The following is a 20658-nucleotide window of genomic DNA, read 5'->3' as shown; positions in this document are numbered from 1 at the left end:
TTTTGAACACACACATTGACTTGCATATTGGAAAACGGGTACGAACGAGTTGCGTCTCTCTCACTGGAAATGGTTATGACGTGTTGTGAAAGTAAAAAAAATGTAGGACATTAGACTACAAAAGAGCATTAATTCAGCAGGGACAGTATTTATTTTGTGAAAATATCACGTGCGAGGAAACAACCAAGCCACGAATGAAGTTTCAGTCTTGGGATAATTGTATTCGAAGGATATAGCAGTTTTAACAGAACGTAATATTGGCTGGTTATACCCAAGGAAAATACAAAAAACAAAAAATACGATAAGTGATGCCCGTTTGTCTCGTTCTAATTCGTCCGATAGCCTCGTAAACCACATGATGATGCAGAGAGGGAAACGACACACTTAGCCAATGCAGCTGTTGTTAATGGCCCTCTGCGGTCGCTCTAAAACTGTTTGTTTTTTATTCTATAAAATACAATTGCACCCGGAAGCAAAATAGCTATTGCAAATAGTGAAATTAATGCGTTTTGTTGGAATTTATTCATTCCAACAAACAGTATTGCGTATTTGACTCAATTAAATGCAGCATAATTGAAAATGCTTGTTATCCAGTATTTGCCAACGGATAGATAAAACTTTTTGACATATTATAGCTGCAATCGTTATTGCCTATATCGTTTTTCATATTAATTCGAATCCCAGTCTGATTCAATATGTCTAACAATCAATTTAATCCCAACGGATCAGCTAATGTTCCTATTCCGATACCCAACGAATCCGACGATCAACCGACTAATAGCAACGAGCCTGTTGCTGGCAATCAAACCATCGATCAGTTGGCTAGCATTGCTTTTCCGCCATCCAGTATGTCTACTGACGATCAACCCTCGATTGACGATGTAGCTAGCGATGATGTAACGACTTCGTTATCCAGCATGTCCATTGACGATGTACCAAGTGTCACTAATCAAACTGGCATCAATGAGGACGTGATTATGACGGACGATGAACCTGCCAATCCCAGTAGCTCCTGTCCCGAACAGCTCAATTACGACAACGGCCTGTGTACCATTTGTTTGGGTCCACAAGTGGACAAGTCACGTCCCAGATGCGGTCACGTTTTCTGTTTTGACTGTTTGAAGGAATGGTGCCGTGTAAAACTGGAGTGCCCAACATGCAGGCAGCCCTTTACCAACTTTGCTCACATGATCACAGGGACAGCTACGAATGAAACCAGTCAAGTTTACACGCCAGATCCTCCTGTCGTTCCACCACAAAATCGGAACATAACGATACGTGTCCCCGTCGAATGGTTGCCTCTTTTGAACGATCCTCAATTTCAACGGTTTTTCTTGTCGATGTTTATGCCTATCCAAGCGGGAGGTCAAGCGGAGAATACTGTTGAACCGACAGCTGATCCATCCACCGATGGCCAATCAAACACAGACAATCCATCGAACAATTCCAACTAATTTTTCAAACTGTTTCCATCAGACATTGAAATACAAAATCAGATATTCATTCAAATACTTGACGTGTTTTTCTTCGATTTCATTTCAGCACTTGCACGTACTTTTAAGAAAACCATACTTGTAAGTTGGACTCCCATTTGCGTGTGCAAAACAGGCGACTGAGTTCAAAGATACATTTTCAGGGTCGAGAATCTTTCACGGGTAATTTGTTTAGACAAGGTCGTCAGTAACCAGAGAGTGATCAAAACGTCTAGCGTTCAATTGAAGTGGGTAAGGCGGTCTGAGTGGAGCTAATCCAACGCTTTCGCGATTATTGGCGCTGCAAAAAGAACAAATGCAAATAAAAAGTTAAACAATCAAACAGAAAAATGGAGACACGAACCTGTTTAATAAACTGAATTTAGACTGGATCACAGCAGGTTGGATCAGTCCCGTTGGTCCGCACACAACACCAGTGGGTGCAACGTTAGTTACCCTGGATTGTTGCACTCCTTGGCGTAAAAACAAAACGCGAACCACTTAGAGAATAACACTACACTGTTTTCAATCGCATATTAAATACTACCAAGAATGTGGCGAATGCCGTAACGCGAAGGAGTGGCCTCATGGCTAATGTTTTCCGTATAGATCGGATGGGGACGACAACTGTTTGACGTCAGAGTCAATAGAATACCAACCACTAAAATGGCGAAGATGGCGATCCCAAACCTTGGCATAATCAAATTGGTTAATCCAATTCAAATTTAATATTCTTATGTGTAGCTCCATTATAAGTGTCTATACCAAAAGTACCACTGTGACCAGATGGAATTGCTGGATGAAATCATTGGACAGCATCCCCGTCCGCAACACAACTCCGAGTCGGTTTTACACCTGTAATCAATCGAATAATATTAACGAACATTTCTCTGCGATTTACCAAACAAAATCAAAAGAACAACATGTTACTTGTAAACAAAAGTGGCATTGCCATCGTAAATCGTACAAAAGAAGATCTGGGACATGATGTTGTTTGTTGTCGGCTACGAGCCCTGGTGAACGACTGGTGTTTCAATTGAACATCTCGGTGTAGTATAGCGACTACAGCATTCCCAGATTGTATTGATTGAAACCTTTGTGATTCATTGCCGATGCGTCCACGTATTGATGTCGATGTTGAGTTGACTATTCTCCCCATCAGGAGGCTGTGATGAATGTTTGATCACAACTCCCCCTCACTACATGCGGCATACGTCACTCACTGCGTTGGTTGAAAGTAACCTTTTATTAAATAATCTGAGGCTCAGACGTCACGATCCAGATTTAGAAATGAACCCCCCCCCCACTACACGATTAATTCTAGTACACCCTCGTTTGGACCTTGGAATAGAAAAATGGGGGAAGTTGTGCAACTTCAAGATGTCTGTATTCGTGAATCAATCCAGAACCAAATGCTGAAGTATTTAAGGCATCAATACAGAAAGCTTTAAAAAACAAAATGTAAACAATTCAGAGTATTCGATCAGATATAAGGCCTTTAATAGAATATCAAAAAATGGTCATTACCCAAATTTCAGGACACACCGAGAAGTAGAAAAGAAAAACGAGAGGTTTATCACGAACGTTTTAAAAGTAGATTAAATAAGACACTTTGAAATACTGCCAGTGGTGGTAACTTGAATGCAACAAAGAAACAAAGTTAGGGTTGTCATAGGACTGTGGAAAAACGAAAAACAAAAAAATCAGGTGGGCGTGCCCGAAAAACGGGAAGGGTCGAGAAAAATGTCGTTTTTGTTATGAACTTTCGCGCAATTTTTTTATCTTCCTTTCATTGATTATCTACGAACTTTACCGTCCCACGAACGCAAAACGTTTCACCTGAACGAGTTTGAAAGAAAACAATCGAACGTGACGCCATCTAACAAGACCCCTGTCTCCAACCGTCATTCAAAATCAAATGCAAATAAAAAGGTTTTCTGTAGCGCCGTTTTGTTCACGATCAGCCGACAGCGACTGCCAAAGACCGTGTCTTTCTCGTGCTCGAATCAAGGCTTTATCCAAAACTGTGATTGGGCTACGTAGAAACAAAACAATTGACAAACGAATGCTCCCGATTCCAAACATTTGGTGATGGATCTTTTTCGGTTTTTAACGATGATCAATACCATCCGTACATGGAGGTAAAGGCTGAATGGTTCAGATGGTGATGAGACATGGCGGTTGCGTGCGGATGAGCCATTGAATTTCGATTGTTGCTGCTGAAAGCTGGAACAGCCGGTGCTGTAACGGATGGCATCATCATCGATGCTTGTTGCTGCACCTGTTGCTGGGCAACTGCTGTTTGATGCTGATGTTGTTGCTGAAACCAAGTGCTACTCTCTTGCGGAGTGTACGGATAGTTCATCATCGTATTGGCCATCTAGAAAGAATCAAACAAAACAATTAAGTTCCATTCAACTTTAAATATTTTAAATGGCAATCCAATTTCTTTACCTGATGATGGGAGCTTAGGGGAGTAGAGTAAGGGTTGCTGGAAACGGACGGCAACGAAGGTGAAGAAGCGGGAGCTGGAGCAGCGAAGGCGGGCGGAACCGAATAGAGTTGCTGTTGGTGCTGGACGGCGGACGGCATTTCGATTGTGTTGCTGGGCATCGAGTGATGATGATGGAGAGTATCGTGCGGATGATGATAAGGAGATGAAGCAGCGGTAGGCAATAAACCCATCGTGGTTGCATTAACGTTCGCAGTCATGGACATAGTCGTTCCGTTTTCTGGAACGTTGACATGCATCGGTCCGTTGGTAGGCGCAGATGATGTGGTGCCATAAGGAGGCGATGAAGATCCATTGCCGGAAGAGGCCGAAGAAGTAGACATTTGTTTACGCAAGCGGGCGCGACGGTTGCTGAACCAAACTTGAATTCTAGCTTCGGTCAGTTTAGTGCGTTGAGCCAATTCTTCGCGTGTGTAAACATCCGGATATTGAGTCCGATCGAAAGCCTTTTCCAGCTCGTCCATTTGCTGGGCAGTGAACGTGGTCCTGTGACGGCGCTGTTTGCGTTTCAACGGAATGCCCGGCTCGGAATCGCAATCGGAACCCGAATCCTCTTCCATTCCATCGCCGGAATGAGACGAAGAAGAAGATCCATCTCCTTGATGGCTCATCATTCCATAACCAAGATTCGAAACACCTACACAAGTCAATTGAATATTGAGTTATATATAGGCCTATAATGTTGACTCATATGTACGATAGTTAATTGAATTTATGAACTCCCCCGCGTTCACAAAAGTAAAATAACATTTGCGCTACCGTGTTACGTGTTAATTAATTGGATGTATATAAAGACAACAGAGAGGAGAGGTTATACGCTAAAGGTCACCCAGCACAACAGGTGTTAAGCCTATTTGAAGATGAGGGTGCGTGCTGTGCTACTGTTGCGCGGCCGTTGTACTTGCCGCACGCCGTGCTTTCTTTTTATGATTGTAATTAAATTAAAAAAAAAAAAAAACTTGGGTTCCTTATCTGCCCACCCATTGTTACGATAATAATCACTTACGGAAGTCTAGGGTAACTATAAGGCGTATGCTTATACTGGACATGTACGGCTCTTGTTAATGATAAGGATATAGGTGACGTATATATATAGTTTTAATACAAAGCTCCCCCCTTTTTTTATATTTTTACCTTTAGCCCATAATCAGACCCCAACGGATTTTCTTTCATTTGTTGTAGTGTTACAATCAGGGTCAGATCCCGCAAGTGATTTAATTGGAGAGATATTTATCTAGACTAAATATAAACTGTCCTAATTTGATAACGAAGAAGAAGGTCATATACGTCTACAAATATTAGCAGTGTGTTAACCAGCTCTTATTTAAAACAAAAAATGACTAACAATAATTGAGGGAATTTTCTTTACCTGTGCCTTCTGATTTGTGATTGGTGTGGCTATCCTCGGAAGTGTCGCGCAGGTAACGAGATATGGCACTAACTGAAGGGGCCGTAGAACGCTCGCAAAGTCCCTCCTTGATCAATCTGTTGGCAATTGAACAAAATAAAAAAATTAAAAAAGAGGAACTTTAATTATCAGCTTAAACAACAACAAAAATTGGAGGTAGCGCAGAACGTGCTGTTTAAAGGTATAAATTATCCACAATCGTTACAATACATACCTGTCTCTGATTTCCCATGAAAAGATGCCGTGATTCTCTGCACGGTAGGCCTGAATCCGACGCTGGATGTCCGGCTGGAGGCTGTGCTTAGGACGGGCTCCTCCGACTACTCCGGCGCGGATGCTGCCCGTCTCTTGGTAGCGATTGAGGATCTTTGAAACGCATCCGTGCGAAACGCGCAACTGCCGCGAGATGACACACGGTCGGACACCAGCAGCCGCCAATTCAACAATTTTCAAACGGATGTGGTTAGGCAAAGGCCGTCCGTTGATGAAGACACCACCCAACTGATTAACACGTCCCTGACCTGATCGGAAAATGCAAACGGTCAATTTCATCGTCCACTGTTGTCAAACATTTTTTTTTATTTCTTCATTTCTTGCATGAAAATTCGCGATGCTTGACGATGGATTGACATCCGACTATTAAAAAACAAAATTCATCCGAGGCGAACAAAGAATGGGAAGAGGTTGTTGTTGTTGCTTCTCGTTCACTGTAATACCACGCGCTACGACTGGCCCGCGCCTCTTTGTTCAAAGAGATTCAACATAACAGAACATTTCCAGTCTATAGCGCACGAAGAGCATCGAGTGCTCGTAACCATCGAACAGAATATAAGAATGCTATTATGAACGATCGGTCCGGCACGAGATCTAAACAGTTCGACGTCAGAAAATGTTGCAAACAAAGGGACAATAACGTGCGCACGCAAAAAAAAAAAAATGTCACGAACCATCGACCTTATAACAGTAGCCACCAACGCCTTTTTCATTCTTCAAATCACAAAAATAATAAAAAATAAATAAATAAATAAATAAAAATGAGACGAGCTGACGTCATGGCAACTTGCCCGTCTGATTCAACGAAATCGCGCCCGGCTGCACTTTCGACATTCTCTCAATATGTAAAACAATCGCATTCGAAACTGAAGAATCATTCCATGTCCATGAATTTCTTTGTTTTGTTTTTTTTCTTTTTTGAGGTTTGATAGTTTCAAAGGAAAATAGTAACATCACAATACCTTGAAAGGGATAGCCAGTGGTGTAACAAGGTCGAGCCATAGTGTTGATACCGGTCAACGTCATGATTGAAATCTCTCGCGTACCGATGTGAATAAAAAACGTTTGGCTGAAACGCAAAATCCCTTGATGAGTGAGCAAAGATCTAGAAGGACACCACACTCAAACAGAGGGCAGTAAAGACGACGAGTTTAAGCTGTGAGCAGCGGAGCACAACTGAACAGCTTTCTGAGTTTGAGACTCGTTTTTTTTTTTTTAGCCGGCCAGCTCTTCGAAATACCCCAAACAAAGTCGAAACGGGCACACACAGCTCTGCTTTCCTATTGGTCGGTTTAGGACGTAGGAACGCCCACTTTCCCGCTTTTCTTTTCTTTCTTCATAGTTCCTCCTGTTGTGGACTGCCCCCCCCTCTCCGCTGTTGAATCATCTTCGGTAAATGATGAAGGACCCCTTATAATCAGGTCATCCTGACATATTCACGGTTATATGTGCTCCTCATTATTCCTCAATTTTTATTTTTCCGATCCGGGAAATTTCACATGAGTTCTATATCGAATCGCATTTATATCGGTTTCAAGTTTATGTTTGTCCCATTTAAGAGTCGTAAAGATACGTGACAAGTTTGAAATGTCAATTGTGCGACATTGTATTGAATTATGGACTTGGCGATCGGAATGCCTCGATGAGAATTTGTCGAAACGTTTTCTTAAATTCGAAAAAAATGTGTTGAATTCAAGTGAATGAGGAAAAATGTGCTGGATGGCCGGAACAGACGGAATGAAATTGTCGAACCTTTCACGCTTCGCCTGTAGGTCGTCTCGGAGTCCACCTATATAAACATTGTGTTATGTATGCACGTATTATACACTTGAGTGGCTTGGTTGAACCGTTCTGTATGCATACATTCGACGCCTTATTGAGCCATTACACGAGACTCATTGGAACATTTGGAACGATACGGGGGTCAGCCACGACCGTCACGCATCCCTCTCAAATGAAAAGCATTTTCAATCAACAAGTCCCTTAACCATGTCAACCGTTCCAGATACGCTAAAGTCCCCCCCACCAAAATTAAAACATGTGATCTTCCAAAAAGAAAAGAAAAGAAAAAAGTGTTCCAGGTTGTCATTTTCCCACGACCCGAGTCGGTAGTCGAGTCAACTGATCGCAAAGGCAATGGCTGCGATGGATATTATAAGAATGTCCTTCTTTCCCTTTTATATATGTAGACGTGTCAATAGGAATGTTGAAGCGACAACTTCTGTTTTGACCTATTCGATACGGCCCCGAAAACAATCGATATCTACAATTCGAACAGGCCATATAGAGATATAACTCTTTAAAAGTTTTACAATGTTACGCTGTGCTACCGGTGGTGCATAGAAAAGGATCCGTTCTGATCAGACACGCCGAAGAAAACGGGCAAAACAGTGGCCAGATTGTTTTACAACAAGCGACGCGATCAAGACGGACAGCCTCCCTTTTTTTTCTCTTCAAACTTCTGCCCTCTACACACACAAAAAGGAAGGTGGGCTCATAAAATTTCCATATCGTTCTCCAGTAGCCGCTATATAGTACCGGCCTCCTTTCGTCTGTGCCTGTCGGGCCAGTTCTTTTGCAGGCAGTGTCGTAAAAATAAGAAGATGGAGCCTCAACGCCAACAAGGAGATCTTCTGATGCTATAGGCCTATGGTTTCTCTTTTCTTTTTATTTTGTTCCAGGGGAAAATAACAACAACAAAAAATATGTATAGAAACTAAGGATATGTGTCTGAAGCACCTAACTGTTTTTTTTTTTAGGCCTCTTTCTTATGTTGTCTGTACGTCGTAAATGCAGCAGCACAGACTGGTTTTAAATTCTATTTTTTAAAAATGACTATTGAAAGGAGCCAATGCCACTGATTTACCTATCGATATTGAAACTGCATCTATCAACAGGTGGAATCCGTGAAGACCTTCATAAGCATCGGCATGAAGACGATGTCGAATGGGATTCGTATACATGCTATAACAAGCACGAACTCGCACAGCGTTTCGCCATGTTAACATTCTTTAAGTTTCAACTTTTCTGGATATTGTCTTGATTGCTTTACATTTTTGGGGTATTGATGACTCAATAAATAAACTGAATTTTCTCGTCAAAACGATTAGAATTTCAAAAAGAAAATGGCCGCGTTTCAAAATGAATTTTTTAGTTTGAAGGCAAACGAAGACAAATGGTCAACGTCAAAGCCAAACATGTTGCGGATATGTCGTTTGTTAAGACCTTCCCGTATAATGCAGCGCTATTGTGTAACGCGAAACGTTTTGCGGTGTTCCAAAAACAAAAGAGACGATCGGTTCGTGCTGCCAAAAAATAAAATCGTTTGATGGCGGTATAACCACTTTGCCTTGTTTGAACGTGCCTTTCTTTTCTTTTTTTCTGACCATCAGATCCCGACGGGTCAGCATTCGAAAATTCTTTTTGCTTTGACAGTAAAATGCAAAGTCCATGTGCCAAAATATCGTTTGAATTACGCGAGTTGTGCGGAATTTCGTCTAACCATAGCCAACAAATATAGTTTTCGTATATATACTGTGCAGTTGACACCATTTCGACATGTTCCACCTCCAATTTCATCTTGTTTACGTTTTATTTTGTTTATTCTTTTGTGTGTGTGAGCAAACTCCGCAAATAAATCGTTTTGCAAGTGGGTGGGACGGCAAGTTTGAATCGATTGTTTCGATCCAATTGGACACTTTTGGGATCGTTTGGACGAGAAAAAAGAAAAAAAAAAGGGAAATTGAATGACGCAACACGCTCGATTTTGGGTGTTTTAAAGTCTTAAAGAATGACAAAAAAAAATACAAAACAAAGAACATCTTTTGCTTACATCCATGCCGTCGTTTTCAGATGTCCCGTCGGATTGGGTGTGTCACGGTGATGGCATATTTAACGCGATTAACTGCACCCCATCAAATCGAAATCTGATTAGAATTTGAACTTCACACCGCACGTAGTCTATACAAGAGTATAGGACAAAAACGTTACATAGAATAGCTATAGAGTAGGTAGGGGCGTGGCATAAGTGGAACGGGTGTATAGGTGTAGGCTAAAAAGCCCCCACCAAAACAAAGGGGGGGACTTTGAGTTAAAGAGAGAGAAAAAGAAAAAGAGGAGGTGTGTATGTGCGTACAACATGGCAGCTCTCTTGTCGGTGTGTACACCACATGGAGAGGAGGGGAGCTCAAAGTGAAACAGGAGGACGGGAGACGATCAAAAAGGTGTGCAACTCTCGCGTTACCTGGCCACCTTTTGGCCATCAAACGAATAGATCCAATTTCTCTTTTCTTTATGTGTGTTTATGTCTGTAATAGTAGTGCGTATATTTGTATGACTACCACTACTACTACTAGACATATAACTATTATACTCCCTTCCCCCTTACATATACACACACACTTTTTTTTTTTGTTTCAATTAGCCGCCGTTTCCGGTGCCAGTTGCCAAAGTACCGCCGCGCTGTCGCTACTGGCGCGTAATTTATGAACTTGTTTTGTTTTGTTTTTTTTGTTTTTTTTTTTTATTTCGTTTTCTTTATCTGCGTAACGCACGGAGCTGTGATGACTTTTGGCTGCCTGTACAATTTGAAATTGAGGAAATAAATAAATAAAAATAAATCAAATAAGAAGAAGAGGAAAAAGATAAAAAATGTTCATCATTTTTATGTCATGATTTTCTATCCGACGGGAAATCATTTATCTGTTTATTTTAAAATATAAAAAAAAGGGGGGGGGGGAAACAGGATGAAGGAATTCTGTTGTGTAATGCAATAGCCATAGAAGACAGGTAAGTCTGCCTATATATATCTGGAAAAAAAGACAATTGTTTCAATCCATACGCAGTCTTATACGAATCATCCGCTATTACACGATTTTATTTATATATTATTATTTTTTTTTTGTCAATTGTTGTATAGTACATTCTTTTTTCTTTTGTTTAAAAAAATGTGTTTTCATTGTATTATGCACTGGCCAACCATTCGTCGACAGGCTATACACAGTAGCATAGTTTTTATTGTGTGTGTTCGTAGATATGCATGATGGGGGGGGGGGACTCTGGTGTTACCTATATAAAACATTCTATTTAAAAAAAAATATTTGTATTATAATAATGTTGATGCCCGGAAGGTTTCCGCCGCCCAACAACACATTTTTTTTTGGGGGGGAAAGGGATTGGCTGTTTGCACTCAATGACAATTCCAGGGAGCTGTGATATAGCGCTATCAGTTGCTGCCAGTGTATAAAAATGTATTGTAATACACCAAACAGCAGCAAAACCCCGAAATCAATTCATTGAAAATCGTCCAGTCACGGTGAATGATCAGATTTCATTTTGATTTTATTTCATTTTTTTTTTTTAGAGAAGGGAAAAGAAAGGCAGCAGGACTTCCCGACATACATTTTTTTAAAATAAAATAACAATTCTAAATAAATAAATAAATAATAAAAAAACATTCAGAAACTCGTTCCAAAATCGCTGCCACCGATCACTTTCACTGAATTATATCCAACACTTGCGTTTCTTTCATGACGTGAACTTGTTAAAATATATTATCGTTAAATGAATTGATATAGTCAAAATAATTAGCTACTATACATTTCGATTTGGGGCTGTTTTTGAATGTTTTGGATGTGTATAATGTAATCATTGACTTGTGTTGATCGTGGGAATCGAAACGTGTCATCGATAATAGCACAGGCGCGAAATTCAAAAACATCCATCCTCTACATCGATGTCTTATCTATAGTCCTCCATTTCCACGCCACACACACAAAAAAAAACAAATGAAAAATGACGACGAACAAGACAACAAAAAGAGGATATTGCTGGGGGATGTGGCTCTCTCTATGAAACACAAAAGAAATGGAAAACACAAGAGAACATTTTTGTTCCTTTTCTCTCGCAAAAGAAAATAGAGAGACCACCTAGCGGTGACGGAGATGCGCTTGTTAGTGTGAAATACACACCTTACTCCTATATATATAGCTGTGATGCAGGTATATATATATATTCATACATCAACTCTCTCTCTCTCTCTCTCGATTTTCTTCTTCCTCGCGCTACTGCGCCTGCTGACAGCGCACTATAACATTCGCCAACTGGAACACAATTTTGTATTACCTTTTTTCGTCCCTGATGTTGGCTTTCATCGTTTCTTTAACTTGATAGGTGAAACTTTCCAAGCGTCTGACGAAAGGGGATATCTTAAAATAAGGGGGGAGGGGGGACCAATCTGCGCGGTTATTATTTAAAAAAAAAAAAAAGAAGAATCTTTGTGCTGTTGTTATTGTATATGTATGTACGCATTGGAGTGGATCGAGGCAATAATAAATCAAGTCTCTTGAATTTTCTTCGCTGTTGTTGTTGTCTGCCATACGCTTTCGACTTCCGAAACGCATTCGCCTATTTTATTGCATTATTTGCAAATGTTTGCCATTTTTTTTTTTTTTTGTTATTGTTCCTTTGCCATTCTGGGCCATTCACAAAAAGAAAAGGCAATTTTGTTTTTGTTTTTTCATTCAATAACAAAAAAAAATGTTTTCTTTTATTGTGTCGGCATTTTATAGGCCTATCTCCGCAACAATCGCCAAACTCTTATAATACCTTAAGAACCGCGAAGAAAATATGAGATGACCATCGCAACATTGCAAAATGTTTTTTTTTTTATTCTTCTGTCCCTTTTTTTTTTTTTGGGGGGATGTTCTGTCTGGACAAAAACAGCAAATAAAAAAAAAGGCCAATATCGTAAAAAAAAACGGAAATTTGTGCTTGTCCATGTATAGCAATAGATCAGGCCTTTTTTTCAAAAAAAAAAAATGTTCAGTTTCACTTTTCTTTTTGGCTCTCGATGGGCCTATTTATTGGCATTGCCATGCCTTTTGCGCCCCCCTCCATTTTTTTCCGCGTTTTTTTTTTTACAGCCTCAATTCTTTATTTATTTATTAGATTGCAAAAAAATAAGGAGTATAGGAATTTGGCAAATAGACGCCGCCAAAATGTCGCGTCTTTTATGATTTCGTTTGAAAGCGATTTATGCATAGAGAGAGATGAGCATACCGTTTCATCCAACGGTATTATACTATAGTCCACCTGTCTATATGCAGCACGTGCTGAAATTCTTGTAGGCCTTTTTTATATTTAGAAAGCGTTGAATCAGCCGCTCAACGGACATCGCTTTTCTTTAGGTGACCCTATTTTGGTTTGGAATTAAAAATGATTCGGATGTGAGTATACATATTAGATGACCCGCTTTTTGCTCCCAATTGGATTGAAAATTCGATCCGTTATGTCAAAATAATAATCATGTTTTTTTGTGTTGAAGTCTTTGTGCTCAATGTATAAAGCGTCAAAACATGTTGTTTTTGAGCGTTTCCAAGTGTATAGAGTTACAACGTTAAATGGCTTTATTACACGCTCGTACCAATTTTTGTGTCCTCTCTCTCTATCGGAAATTATTGATTCTCATTTTCGAGAGCATCAAATCGAGGACGAAAGTTATGAGGAATCACTTTCCCATATCATAGGATAATAAGACCCCGAAGAAAACGGCTCACATATATAAACCTTATTGAATCTATAATATATACGATACGAGAGCGCTGGAACAAAAAAAAAGTCACATAAAAATATTGGGCAAGCATTTTTTTTATGGAAGATGACGAAGGTCAGCGTTTAAAAAAACTTGCTTAACATGCCGCCTTTCATGAAAGAAAATCTTCATCTTGCAGAAGAAAAGGGGACACACATAAAAATCGATAACAGGGCCGCTGAGAGTCAAGTGCACGTTGTAAAGTTAAGAGAAAGATATCGACGCAAAGCTTATTGGAGAAACCTGACCGACGATATGGCGCATGGGTCATAATAAAATAGTGTCCCCTAACCCCCTAGAAAAAAAAATAAATTTAAAAGCTCCAATAACAAAAAGAAGGGACATGTACACATAGAAAAACAACGGAGAGAGAGAGAGGCTCGCGTTTGGAACGCTACTGGTTTCTGCCCATATATAATTTAAAAAGAATTCTGTCCTTGGATGAAAGATGAGGTAAGATGAAGCCTCCAATCGTCCGTTGATAGGTAAAGCCTCGAAGCGAACTGAAGAAAGCAGGAGGAGGGTATATAGAACCCGGTAGCTAAATGGTTTTTTGTTGTTTTATGATCAGCACAAGAAGAAAGCGGCTCTGATGGCCCCTCTTCATGTTTTTGTCGGGAGCCAAAAATATATAAAAAAAAAATGGATATGGAGAAACTGTGAGAGAGGCTGAAACTTCCACAAAAAAAAAAAGGAAGAACTGGTTTCAACAACTTGCTTTTTGGTCGCCCATTTTCTTTGAGATTTGTTGGAATGGCTTCATTGCTCCTGTCTGTACCATCACCACCTTATTTTCTTTCTATATAATAGCCTTTTTTTTCCCTGTGTGTGTTGTGTGTCCCCTATTTTTTTTTATTATTTCCAAGCAAAACGAGAGGGAAAAAGGAAAAGTTTAAGTGTCACAGCATCCGACTTTTGGAAAGCCCTGAAGAAGCGTGAGAACAGAACAGTCGGAAAGGTTTTTCTTCTTTCTGTTCAGCCTGTCAACACGTTTCAATTTGCCGCTGAAACCATTCAATTCAGAAATCCAGAAGCCTTTTCTTATTATTCTTTATCTCTTTTTTTCTTATGGAGAGCCGATATCTATGTCCAATATATAACAATTGAATTGTCTCTTAGATGGGTTTGTTGGGCCATCAAAATACGATCGATCTACATAAGGCCAGTTAGTTATAGTATAGACATAGCCTACACGCATTTCATATTTTAGAAAGTATATAATAGATTACGTTGTGTGAAACTATCGTATGTTTACATACACATTTAACGGCGATTGAATAGTTCAGTCGGAATTTCAATCGTGTGATATTTTAAGATCGCGCAATTGAATGTCGGATTAAGTTGGGATGATCGACATTAACACGATTGACGTGTCTATTATATAATCGCGTATAGTGAAAGTTGAACATTTATATAGAAATCAGCCCCGCCTTTTCCCGGGAAAATGGAGACACTTTTCAAAAATTGACAATCAACCCGACACAATTTGAACAATAGCCGCGATTGTTGACGTGTATAGTCTAATATTTGATACATACACATGAACAAGAAAAACGACCTTAATGTTTATAGACGGCCATATAGAAAGTGGAAATCCTGTCGTTACGTTCTGATTGAGTTGCGTTGGTTGAAAACAGTTCAATCGGACGACCCGCAAATTTCTTCCATCAGGGACTTGTTAATGTGACGTAACGCGGACCGAATCACCTCGTCTACGATGCCAACGGGTTGGTCGTGATGCGCATAAAAGCGATCCATTTTCACAGGCGCTGGACTTTTAAGCACATCGATTGGTTCCAGTAAACATATAGAAATTTCAAACTCACCATTTATATGCCTCAGACACACTTGATCAGAGCTTTCATGAATTCCTTCCCGTATATATGTACGGATCGCACATCACATCCGGCCGTGTTAAAATATAGCGACTCGTCGGCCTTCAAACAAAATACAGTCTGCCTCGCTAACACAATAAATGAACTATATTCCGCGCCAGCGAGGAAGAGATGGAGCGTAACACATTGCAATTCAAATGGCACTTTAACTGAAACAGTTTGGCCGCCTGTTTGTATTGTGAGAAGTCGGCCAGTTTCTTCTTCTGCTGAAGTTGAATACTCGTGTTGGCTGTGTTACGTATGTCTATCTATATATACATATAAATACGCGCGTTATAGTTGACTGTGTTTGATGGTTTCAAACTCGTATATTTAGTTTCCATGACGGATCGAGAAATATTAGAGAGGCAAGGCCTTAAAACAAGTCGAGCGCATTCGGGGGGGCCTGTATAGCACGTTCGCTGCTGGATACGGCGGCGGAACAACATGCAGCACCCATCACTCGGGGAGGGAAGTCTATAAGGTTGATTGCGTCACGCCCTGTCATGTTTCTTTCCCTCCGCCACACACACACACACACCGGGGTCGGATCCGCGCGCATCCGACACGCCACATCAGCCGCCTGCAACCATTTCAGTACAGAGCTGGAAGCACATACACACACACAAAAAGAGCCCAGTGTTCCAGGATATATATATATATATATAAAATAGACTGACAGCAGCAGTCATCCCATCTGTCTCTCTCTCGTATATATATATTTAGCCGCGAGCTATTGTAGAAGCCATTTTTTGTCTTCTTCTTTAAATTGAAAATGATCTCGCAAAATTTATAGCGTTATAACCCTAGACAATGAATTGTTTTCTTTATTATAGACAGCAATAACAATGGAATTTAATAGCCTCGCCAGCTGAAAATGGCGAATTGAGAAGACGCGGATTCTTTAGCTGGGAAAGTAAGTAACGACACACCGTGAATAAATAATGATGGGATTAGATTTTAAAGAAGGAAAAACAAAAAAATGATGATGATGATGAACGTATAAAATTCACGTGACATCGATACGCAGCGGCGGACTCTCGAAATTCAAGTCGTCCCAAATAGCCAGCAAGTGATGAACAATTTTTGGAAAGTCTTCAAAGTTGATTATTTCACGTGAAATGACACATTTCCTCCACTCTCCTATTATTATATCCCTGATGCGCGTTATAACGGATACAGGCCAACCCCCCTCCGTTCCAGCGGCCGTATATATAATAACATTTGATAGCCTATATTATAAGGCTGCATGAGCACCAGTAGAAAAGCCGACTCAGATCATGGAATACAGCGAAGAAGGGAAACTTTAAAACTCCGCCCAGTCGACTGTCACCGTCCAACCAATCGACAAGTGAATGGAGGTCGATCCCACTCAAACAAGGCGGGTTCCCCTTTCCCCCCCTTTTTCTGCTGTGTTAAACAACACTCGTGGAACCCACCCACCGGCCCTATATGAAGAAGCTGAAATGGACAGGCCGTCGTGATTCTAATTCCAAGTCGTGTCGCAGTCACATCGTATATCCGCTGACTTGTGTTTTCAAAGTTCTCCTTGTTTTGTTTTGTTTTGAAGTGCAGCAAGTTCCCATCCGTCGCGTGCGCTCTTCATTTTCTGTTGACATTTGGGGAAGAAGAAGAGAATGACTGTGACTACCATCGGCATGATGCGCCCTTGTTTCACCACTGGTTATCCTTTTCAAGGTAAGCTTCATCGGCTCTGATGGATTTCAATTGTTTCTAAGCTCATTTTCATTGCGTCTGATCATATTGCAATCCAATGGAAGTCAACTAACGAATGAACAGACAAGTATAAATACCTTTGTCTATTAGACGCCGATTCTCTTTCTTCTATAAGTGTTTACTTTAATGGCCTTTTTTGTTTTTGATCGATCAGGTCAGGGACGTGTTAATCAATTGGGTGGGGTTTTCATCAACGGAAGGCCTTTGCCTAACCACATCCGTTTGAAAATTGTTGAATTGGCGGCTGCTGGTGTCCGTCCGTGTGTCATCTCGCGGCAGTTGCGCGTTTCGCACGGATGCGTTTCAAAGATCCTCAATCGCTACCAAGAGACGGGCAGCATCCGCGCCGGAGTGCTTGGTGGAACCCGGCCCAAGCCTAGCCTCCACCCGGACATCCAGCGCAGGATCCAATCCTATCGTATGGAGAATCCAGGCATCTTTTCCTGGGAAGTTCGCGACAGGTACGTACACAAAAATCAATCCGTTTGAGTTTCGAAAGATAAGATAGTTGATGACGTCATCTCATGGAATGCTTGATTGATTGGACAATACAGGCTGATTAAGGATGGCTTATGCGACCGATCGACAGCCCCTTCAGTCAGCGCTATCTCGCGGTTGATGAAAGGCAAAGACGAAGCCGCCGAAACGGTGAAACTTGAAAAAGGTCAGTCACCAATCTTCTTATTTTCGTCATCTATCCATAGCCCCCACCCCCCATCCCCCATGTAATTGAGTATATATAGTAACACGTTTAACCTTCTTTAAAGACTTGGATGGGTCTGCACTTGACCCCGTTTCGACCCTCTCTTGTATATAGAGGCCATCAACGTTCTATTTTCAAATGTATATTAGTCGGCCAAATCGTAAAATACTTGCACGGCTTATGATCTGGTAATATATCTCGGCCATTATAAATGGGCGCAGAGGGGAGTCGTATAGAAGAGACACAACTACATATCCCTTTCGAATATAAAGATGGAACCATTTGGGCTGCGTGTGTGTGTGATGAATATGGAAGAACGGAGTTCCATTATATATATAACTATATTCGGGACATGTGCATGTTTGTGCATAAGAGACGTAGTAACGTCTAAAAAAAACCGTTGTGTCATTGTTGGCTATTTAATTTGCATAAATGAAGAATTAAAAAAAAAATTAGAATTCAGTGCGCGACGTTGCTGCCGGCCGCATAATTAGCGGCGACAAAACAAAAGATTGTCATCCTACTCGTTTGTTGTCATTTTTATACATAAAAAAAAAAAGGAGGAGTGGGCCTTCTTTGAAATGATTGACAGTTTTCGAGTTGATGCTGACCCAATTTTCCGTCCGACAGACGGACAATATAGGCCTGATGAGATCAGTTTGGAAAGACATTTTTTAAAAAATTATCCAGTTGTAAGGGGGCAATCAAATAAAAGGGTTATATATAATATTGTCTTATTCTCCTATGCTAGTATAACATATGGCCGAAATCAATCTGTCTTCTTAAAAAGAAATAAAAATTGGGCGCCCCCCCCATCTATTTATAGATGTAGTAAACCGAGCATAATCATTATTGTCGTACATACATCAGAGCCCCATTACGTAAGTCTTGTTACTATGTCGGCACGGCTTTTTATATTACAGGTGTTGTCTTTTGTTTTGTTTTTTTTTGGTAACTATTACTGTATACCCCTTTTTATTTTGCTCTCATCTGAACCTCACTGATCGTTTCTTCTTGGCCGGTGTGTTAATGGGGGACAATAGCAAAAACAGCGGGAGGTCTTCTTCTTCTTCTTCACAGACTATATCATTTAAAAAAAAAAAAAAAGGGAAAAGAACTGACCGCACACGAAATGATCATCCAGCACAGGTGTCTGTGTTGGCGGCATCGTCAATGCTCCCACCGCAGTAGGACGTCCTCCCCATTGATGACGATGATAATATTTTCTTTCGTACTGGCTGAAGGGAATTCACAATAGAAAAGCTATCAGCATAAGCGACTATAGCCCTTTAATTCGAACGAACTTTGAAATAATTAAGAAAGGCGAAAATGATTTAACAATTTGAAAAAAAATTTAAAATCGTTTTGATTTTGAACGATTATATCGATACTAAAATCGGACTGTTTGTAAATGATTATAGGAAATAATGGAGCGATGAATCATCTCAACGGATTGGCCAACGGAAGCATCGGCAGTAACAACAGCAACGACATGGATGCTGGAACGGGATCCGATTGCGATTCGGAGCCTGGCCTCTCGTTGAAACAGAAGCAGCGAAGGCACAGGACTACCTTCACTGCCCAGCAAATGGATGAGCTGGAAAAGGCTTTCGATCGGACTCAATATCCGGATGTTTACACACGCGAAGAACTTGCCCAGCGCACTAAACTGACCGAAGCCAGAATTCAAGTTTGGTTCAGCAACCGTCGCGCTCGCTTGCGTAAACAAGTCAGCCCGTCGTCGGCAAACAGCGGCGCTTATCAGCCGCAACAGCAGCAAAACGTGTCCGTTCATTCCGGATTGACTCCATCACCACCCGCCGCGTTACCTTCCAGCGCTGCCGGACCATCGCCAACGGCAGTGTCCAGCAGCTATCCATCGTCTGCAACCAGCACCTACCCGTCCATCCATCAGCATCAAACCCTGCCCGTCGCTGGATCGGGATTGTCCGCCGCTTCGACCATGTTCCAGCATCATCACACGGCCGATTTCGGTCCAGCAGGTCATCATTACGGAGCGGCCGCTAGTAGCCTATCGCCCGCCTCGTCCTCGGTAACTCTGCCGACCGAGATGACCTCCATCTCGCCCAGCTATCCAACCGACAGCCACCACGTAAGTTGAATCCACCCGTTTCAATTGAATTGGAGCAAAGTATAATGGGACCTTGTTTTGATTTAGTATCAGATGTACCAGCATCACCAAGCGACTCAGGAGAGCTGGAACAATTTGCAGCAGCAGCAACAACATCAGCAGCAACAGCAACTGCATCATCAGGTAGCTCAACAACAACAACAACAGCAGCAAATCCAGCATTTGAATCAATGCGCTGCCGCAGCTGTGACTAATTATTCGTTCGACGGAATCAACTGCTCATCAGCCGCAGCCGCCGCCGCCGTGGCCGGTCACATCCATCACGGCGTCCGGCCAACTCCGTATCACGCCACCTTCCCCTCCATGTACGGATGGTATTGATTTTCTTTTCCCTTTTTTTTTTTCGCGTTCATTTTCATTTGAAATCACATACCAACAATGACTACTATAATATGCAAAAAATTCCAGTTAAAATATTCATTCAAATTGCCGTTTAAGAACTGCACCTGCCCGTTGTAAATGGAACCCCGATTTCTCTCTCTTTTAAATGTGTAAAACTGTACAAAAAAAGAAATGTTTTGGATCAGAAAAAAAAACAAATACAGTTGAACTGTTTCGACAAGTTTTGCATTCGTCAAAAATTTCAATTGGCTTAACGGTCGGGGACGTATATAACAGACGCTGTACAGGTGATAACCATATCCAAAACCTGGGGGGCATACGCACATAAAAAATCAACAAGACGGTGAGTTATATGCACATTTTCAGACAAATGAAATTCAAAAATTGAGGAGAACAGAATAAAAGAAATAGTGTGTGTGTGTGTGTGTGTACGGGTTGTGTAATAATAACACGCACAGCGGCACCAAACAGCAGCCGGTGGTCCTTCTTTTAGTCGGCACCCTCGAGTAATTAAATTAAAAAAAAAAAAGGGGAGAAGAGTTCAAGGAGTGTGTTATACGGGTTATACACAGACGTTATGTCGAAGGGGAGAAA

At 41.0% G+C, this 20658-nt stretch overlaps 4 protein-coding genes across 6 annotated transcripts; 2 read left to right on the top strand and 2 right to left on the bottom strand.

Annotated features, from left to right (window-relative positions):
* Positions 1 to 2: 2 nt before the first annotated feature.
* LOC116936371 (E3 ubiquitin-protein ligase Topors-like) lies at positions 3 to 1468 on the top strand. Its single transcript, XM_032943516.2, has one exon. It carries the CDS (start codon positions 696 to 698, stop codon positions 1452 to 1454), a length of 759 nt encoding a protein of 252 aa, XP_032799407.2. The 5' UTR covers positions 3 to 695; the 3' UTR covers positions 1455 to 1468.
* Positions 1469 to 1499: 31 nt separating this feature from the next.
* Positions 1500 to 3135, bottom strand: LOC116920617. Of its 3 annotated transcripts, none has more exons than XM_045168072.1 (5): positions 3000 to 3135; positions 2238 to 2327; positions 2020 to 2162; positions 1837 to 1945; positions 1500 to 1773 (listed from the first exon to the last, which is right to left on the bottom strand). In XM_045168072.1, the coding sequence occupies exons 2-5, from the start codon at positions 2279 to 2281 to the stop codon at positions 1665 to 1667; spliced, it is 405 nt and encodes a 134-aa protein (XP_045024007.1). In that variant the 5' UTR covers positions 2282 to 2327; positions 3000 to 3135; the 3' UTR covers positions 1500 to 1664. The 3 variants fall into 3 exon arrangements, with proteins under 3 accessions (XP_045024007.1, XP_045024005.1, XP_045024006.1); XM_045168070.1 differs by lacking the exon at positions 3000 to 3135 and adding an exon at positions 2403 to 2696; XM_045168071.1 differs by lacking the exon at positions 3000 to 3135 and adding an exon at positions 2403 to 2696 and having other exon boundaries at positions 1837 to 1942.
* LOC116919172 (protein gooseberry) lies at positions 2841 to 6851 on the bottom strand. The gene is made up of 5 exons (XM_032925099.2): positions 6628 to 6851; positions 5607 to 5913; positions 5354 to 5469; positions 3927 to 4621; positions 2841 to 3852 (listed from the first exon to the last, which is right to left on the bottom strand). The coding sequence occupies exons 1-5, from the start codon at positions 6689 to 6691 to the stop codon at positions 3592 to 3594; spliced, it is 1443 nt and encodes a 480-aa protein (XP_032780990.2). The 5' UTR covers positions 6692 to 6851; the 3' UTR covers positions 2841 to 3591.
* Positions 6852 to 16601: 9750 nt separating this feature from the next.
* Positions 16602 to 20284, top strand: LOC116919054 (protein gooseberry). The gene is made up of 5 exons (XM_045167985.1): positions 16602 to 16828; positions 17022 to 17328; positions 17422 to 17531; positions 18992 to 19683; positions 19750 to 20284. The coding sequence occupies exons 1-5, from the start codon at positions 16768 to 16770 to the stop codon at positions 20041 to 20043; spliced, it is 1464 nt and encodes a 487-aa protein (XP_045023920.1). The 5' UTR covers positions 16602 to 16767; the 3' UTR covers positions 20044 to 20284.
* Positions 20285 to 20658: the final 374 nt, after the last annotated feature.

Source organism: Daphnia magna, linkage group LG1, assembly GCF_020631705.1.
Source record: "Daphnia magna isolate NIES linkage group LG1, ASM2063170v1.1, whole genome shotgun sequence".
In the NCBI taxonomy this organism is placed as follows: domain Eukaryota; kingdom Metazoa; phylum Arthropoda; class Branchiopoda; order Diplostraca; family Daphniidae; genus Daphnia; species Daphnia magna.
The sequence above is the reverse complement of the archived record's forward strand: the minus strand, read 5'-3'. Positions and strand labels throughout refer to the sequence as shown.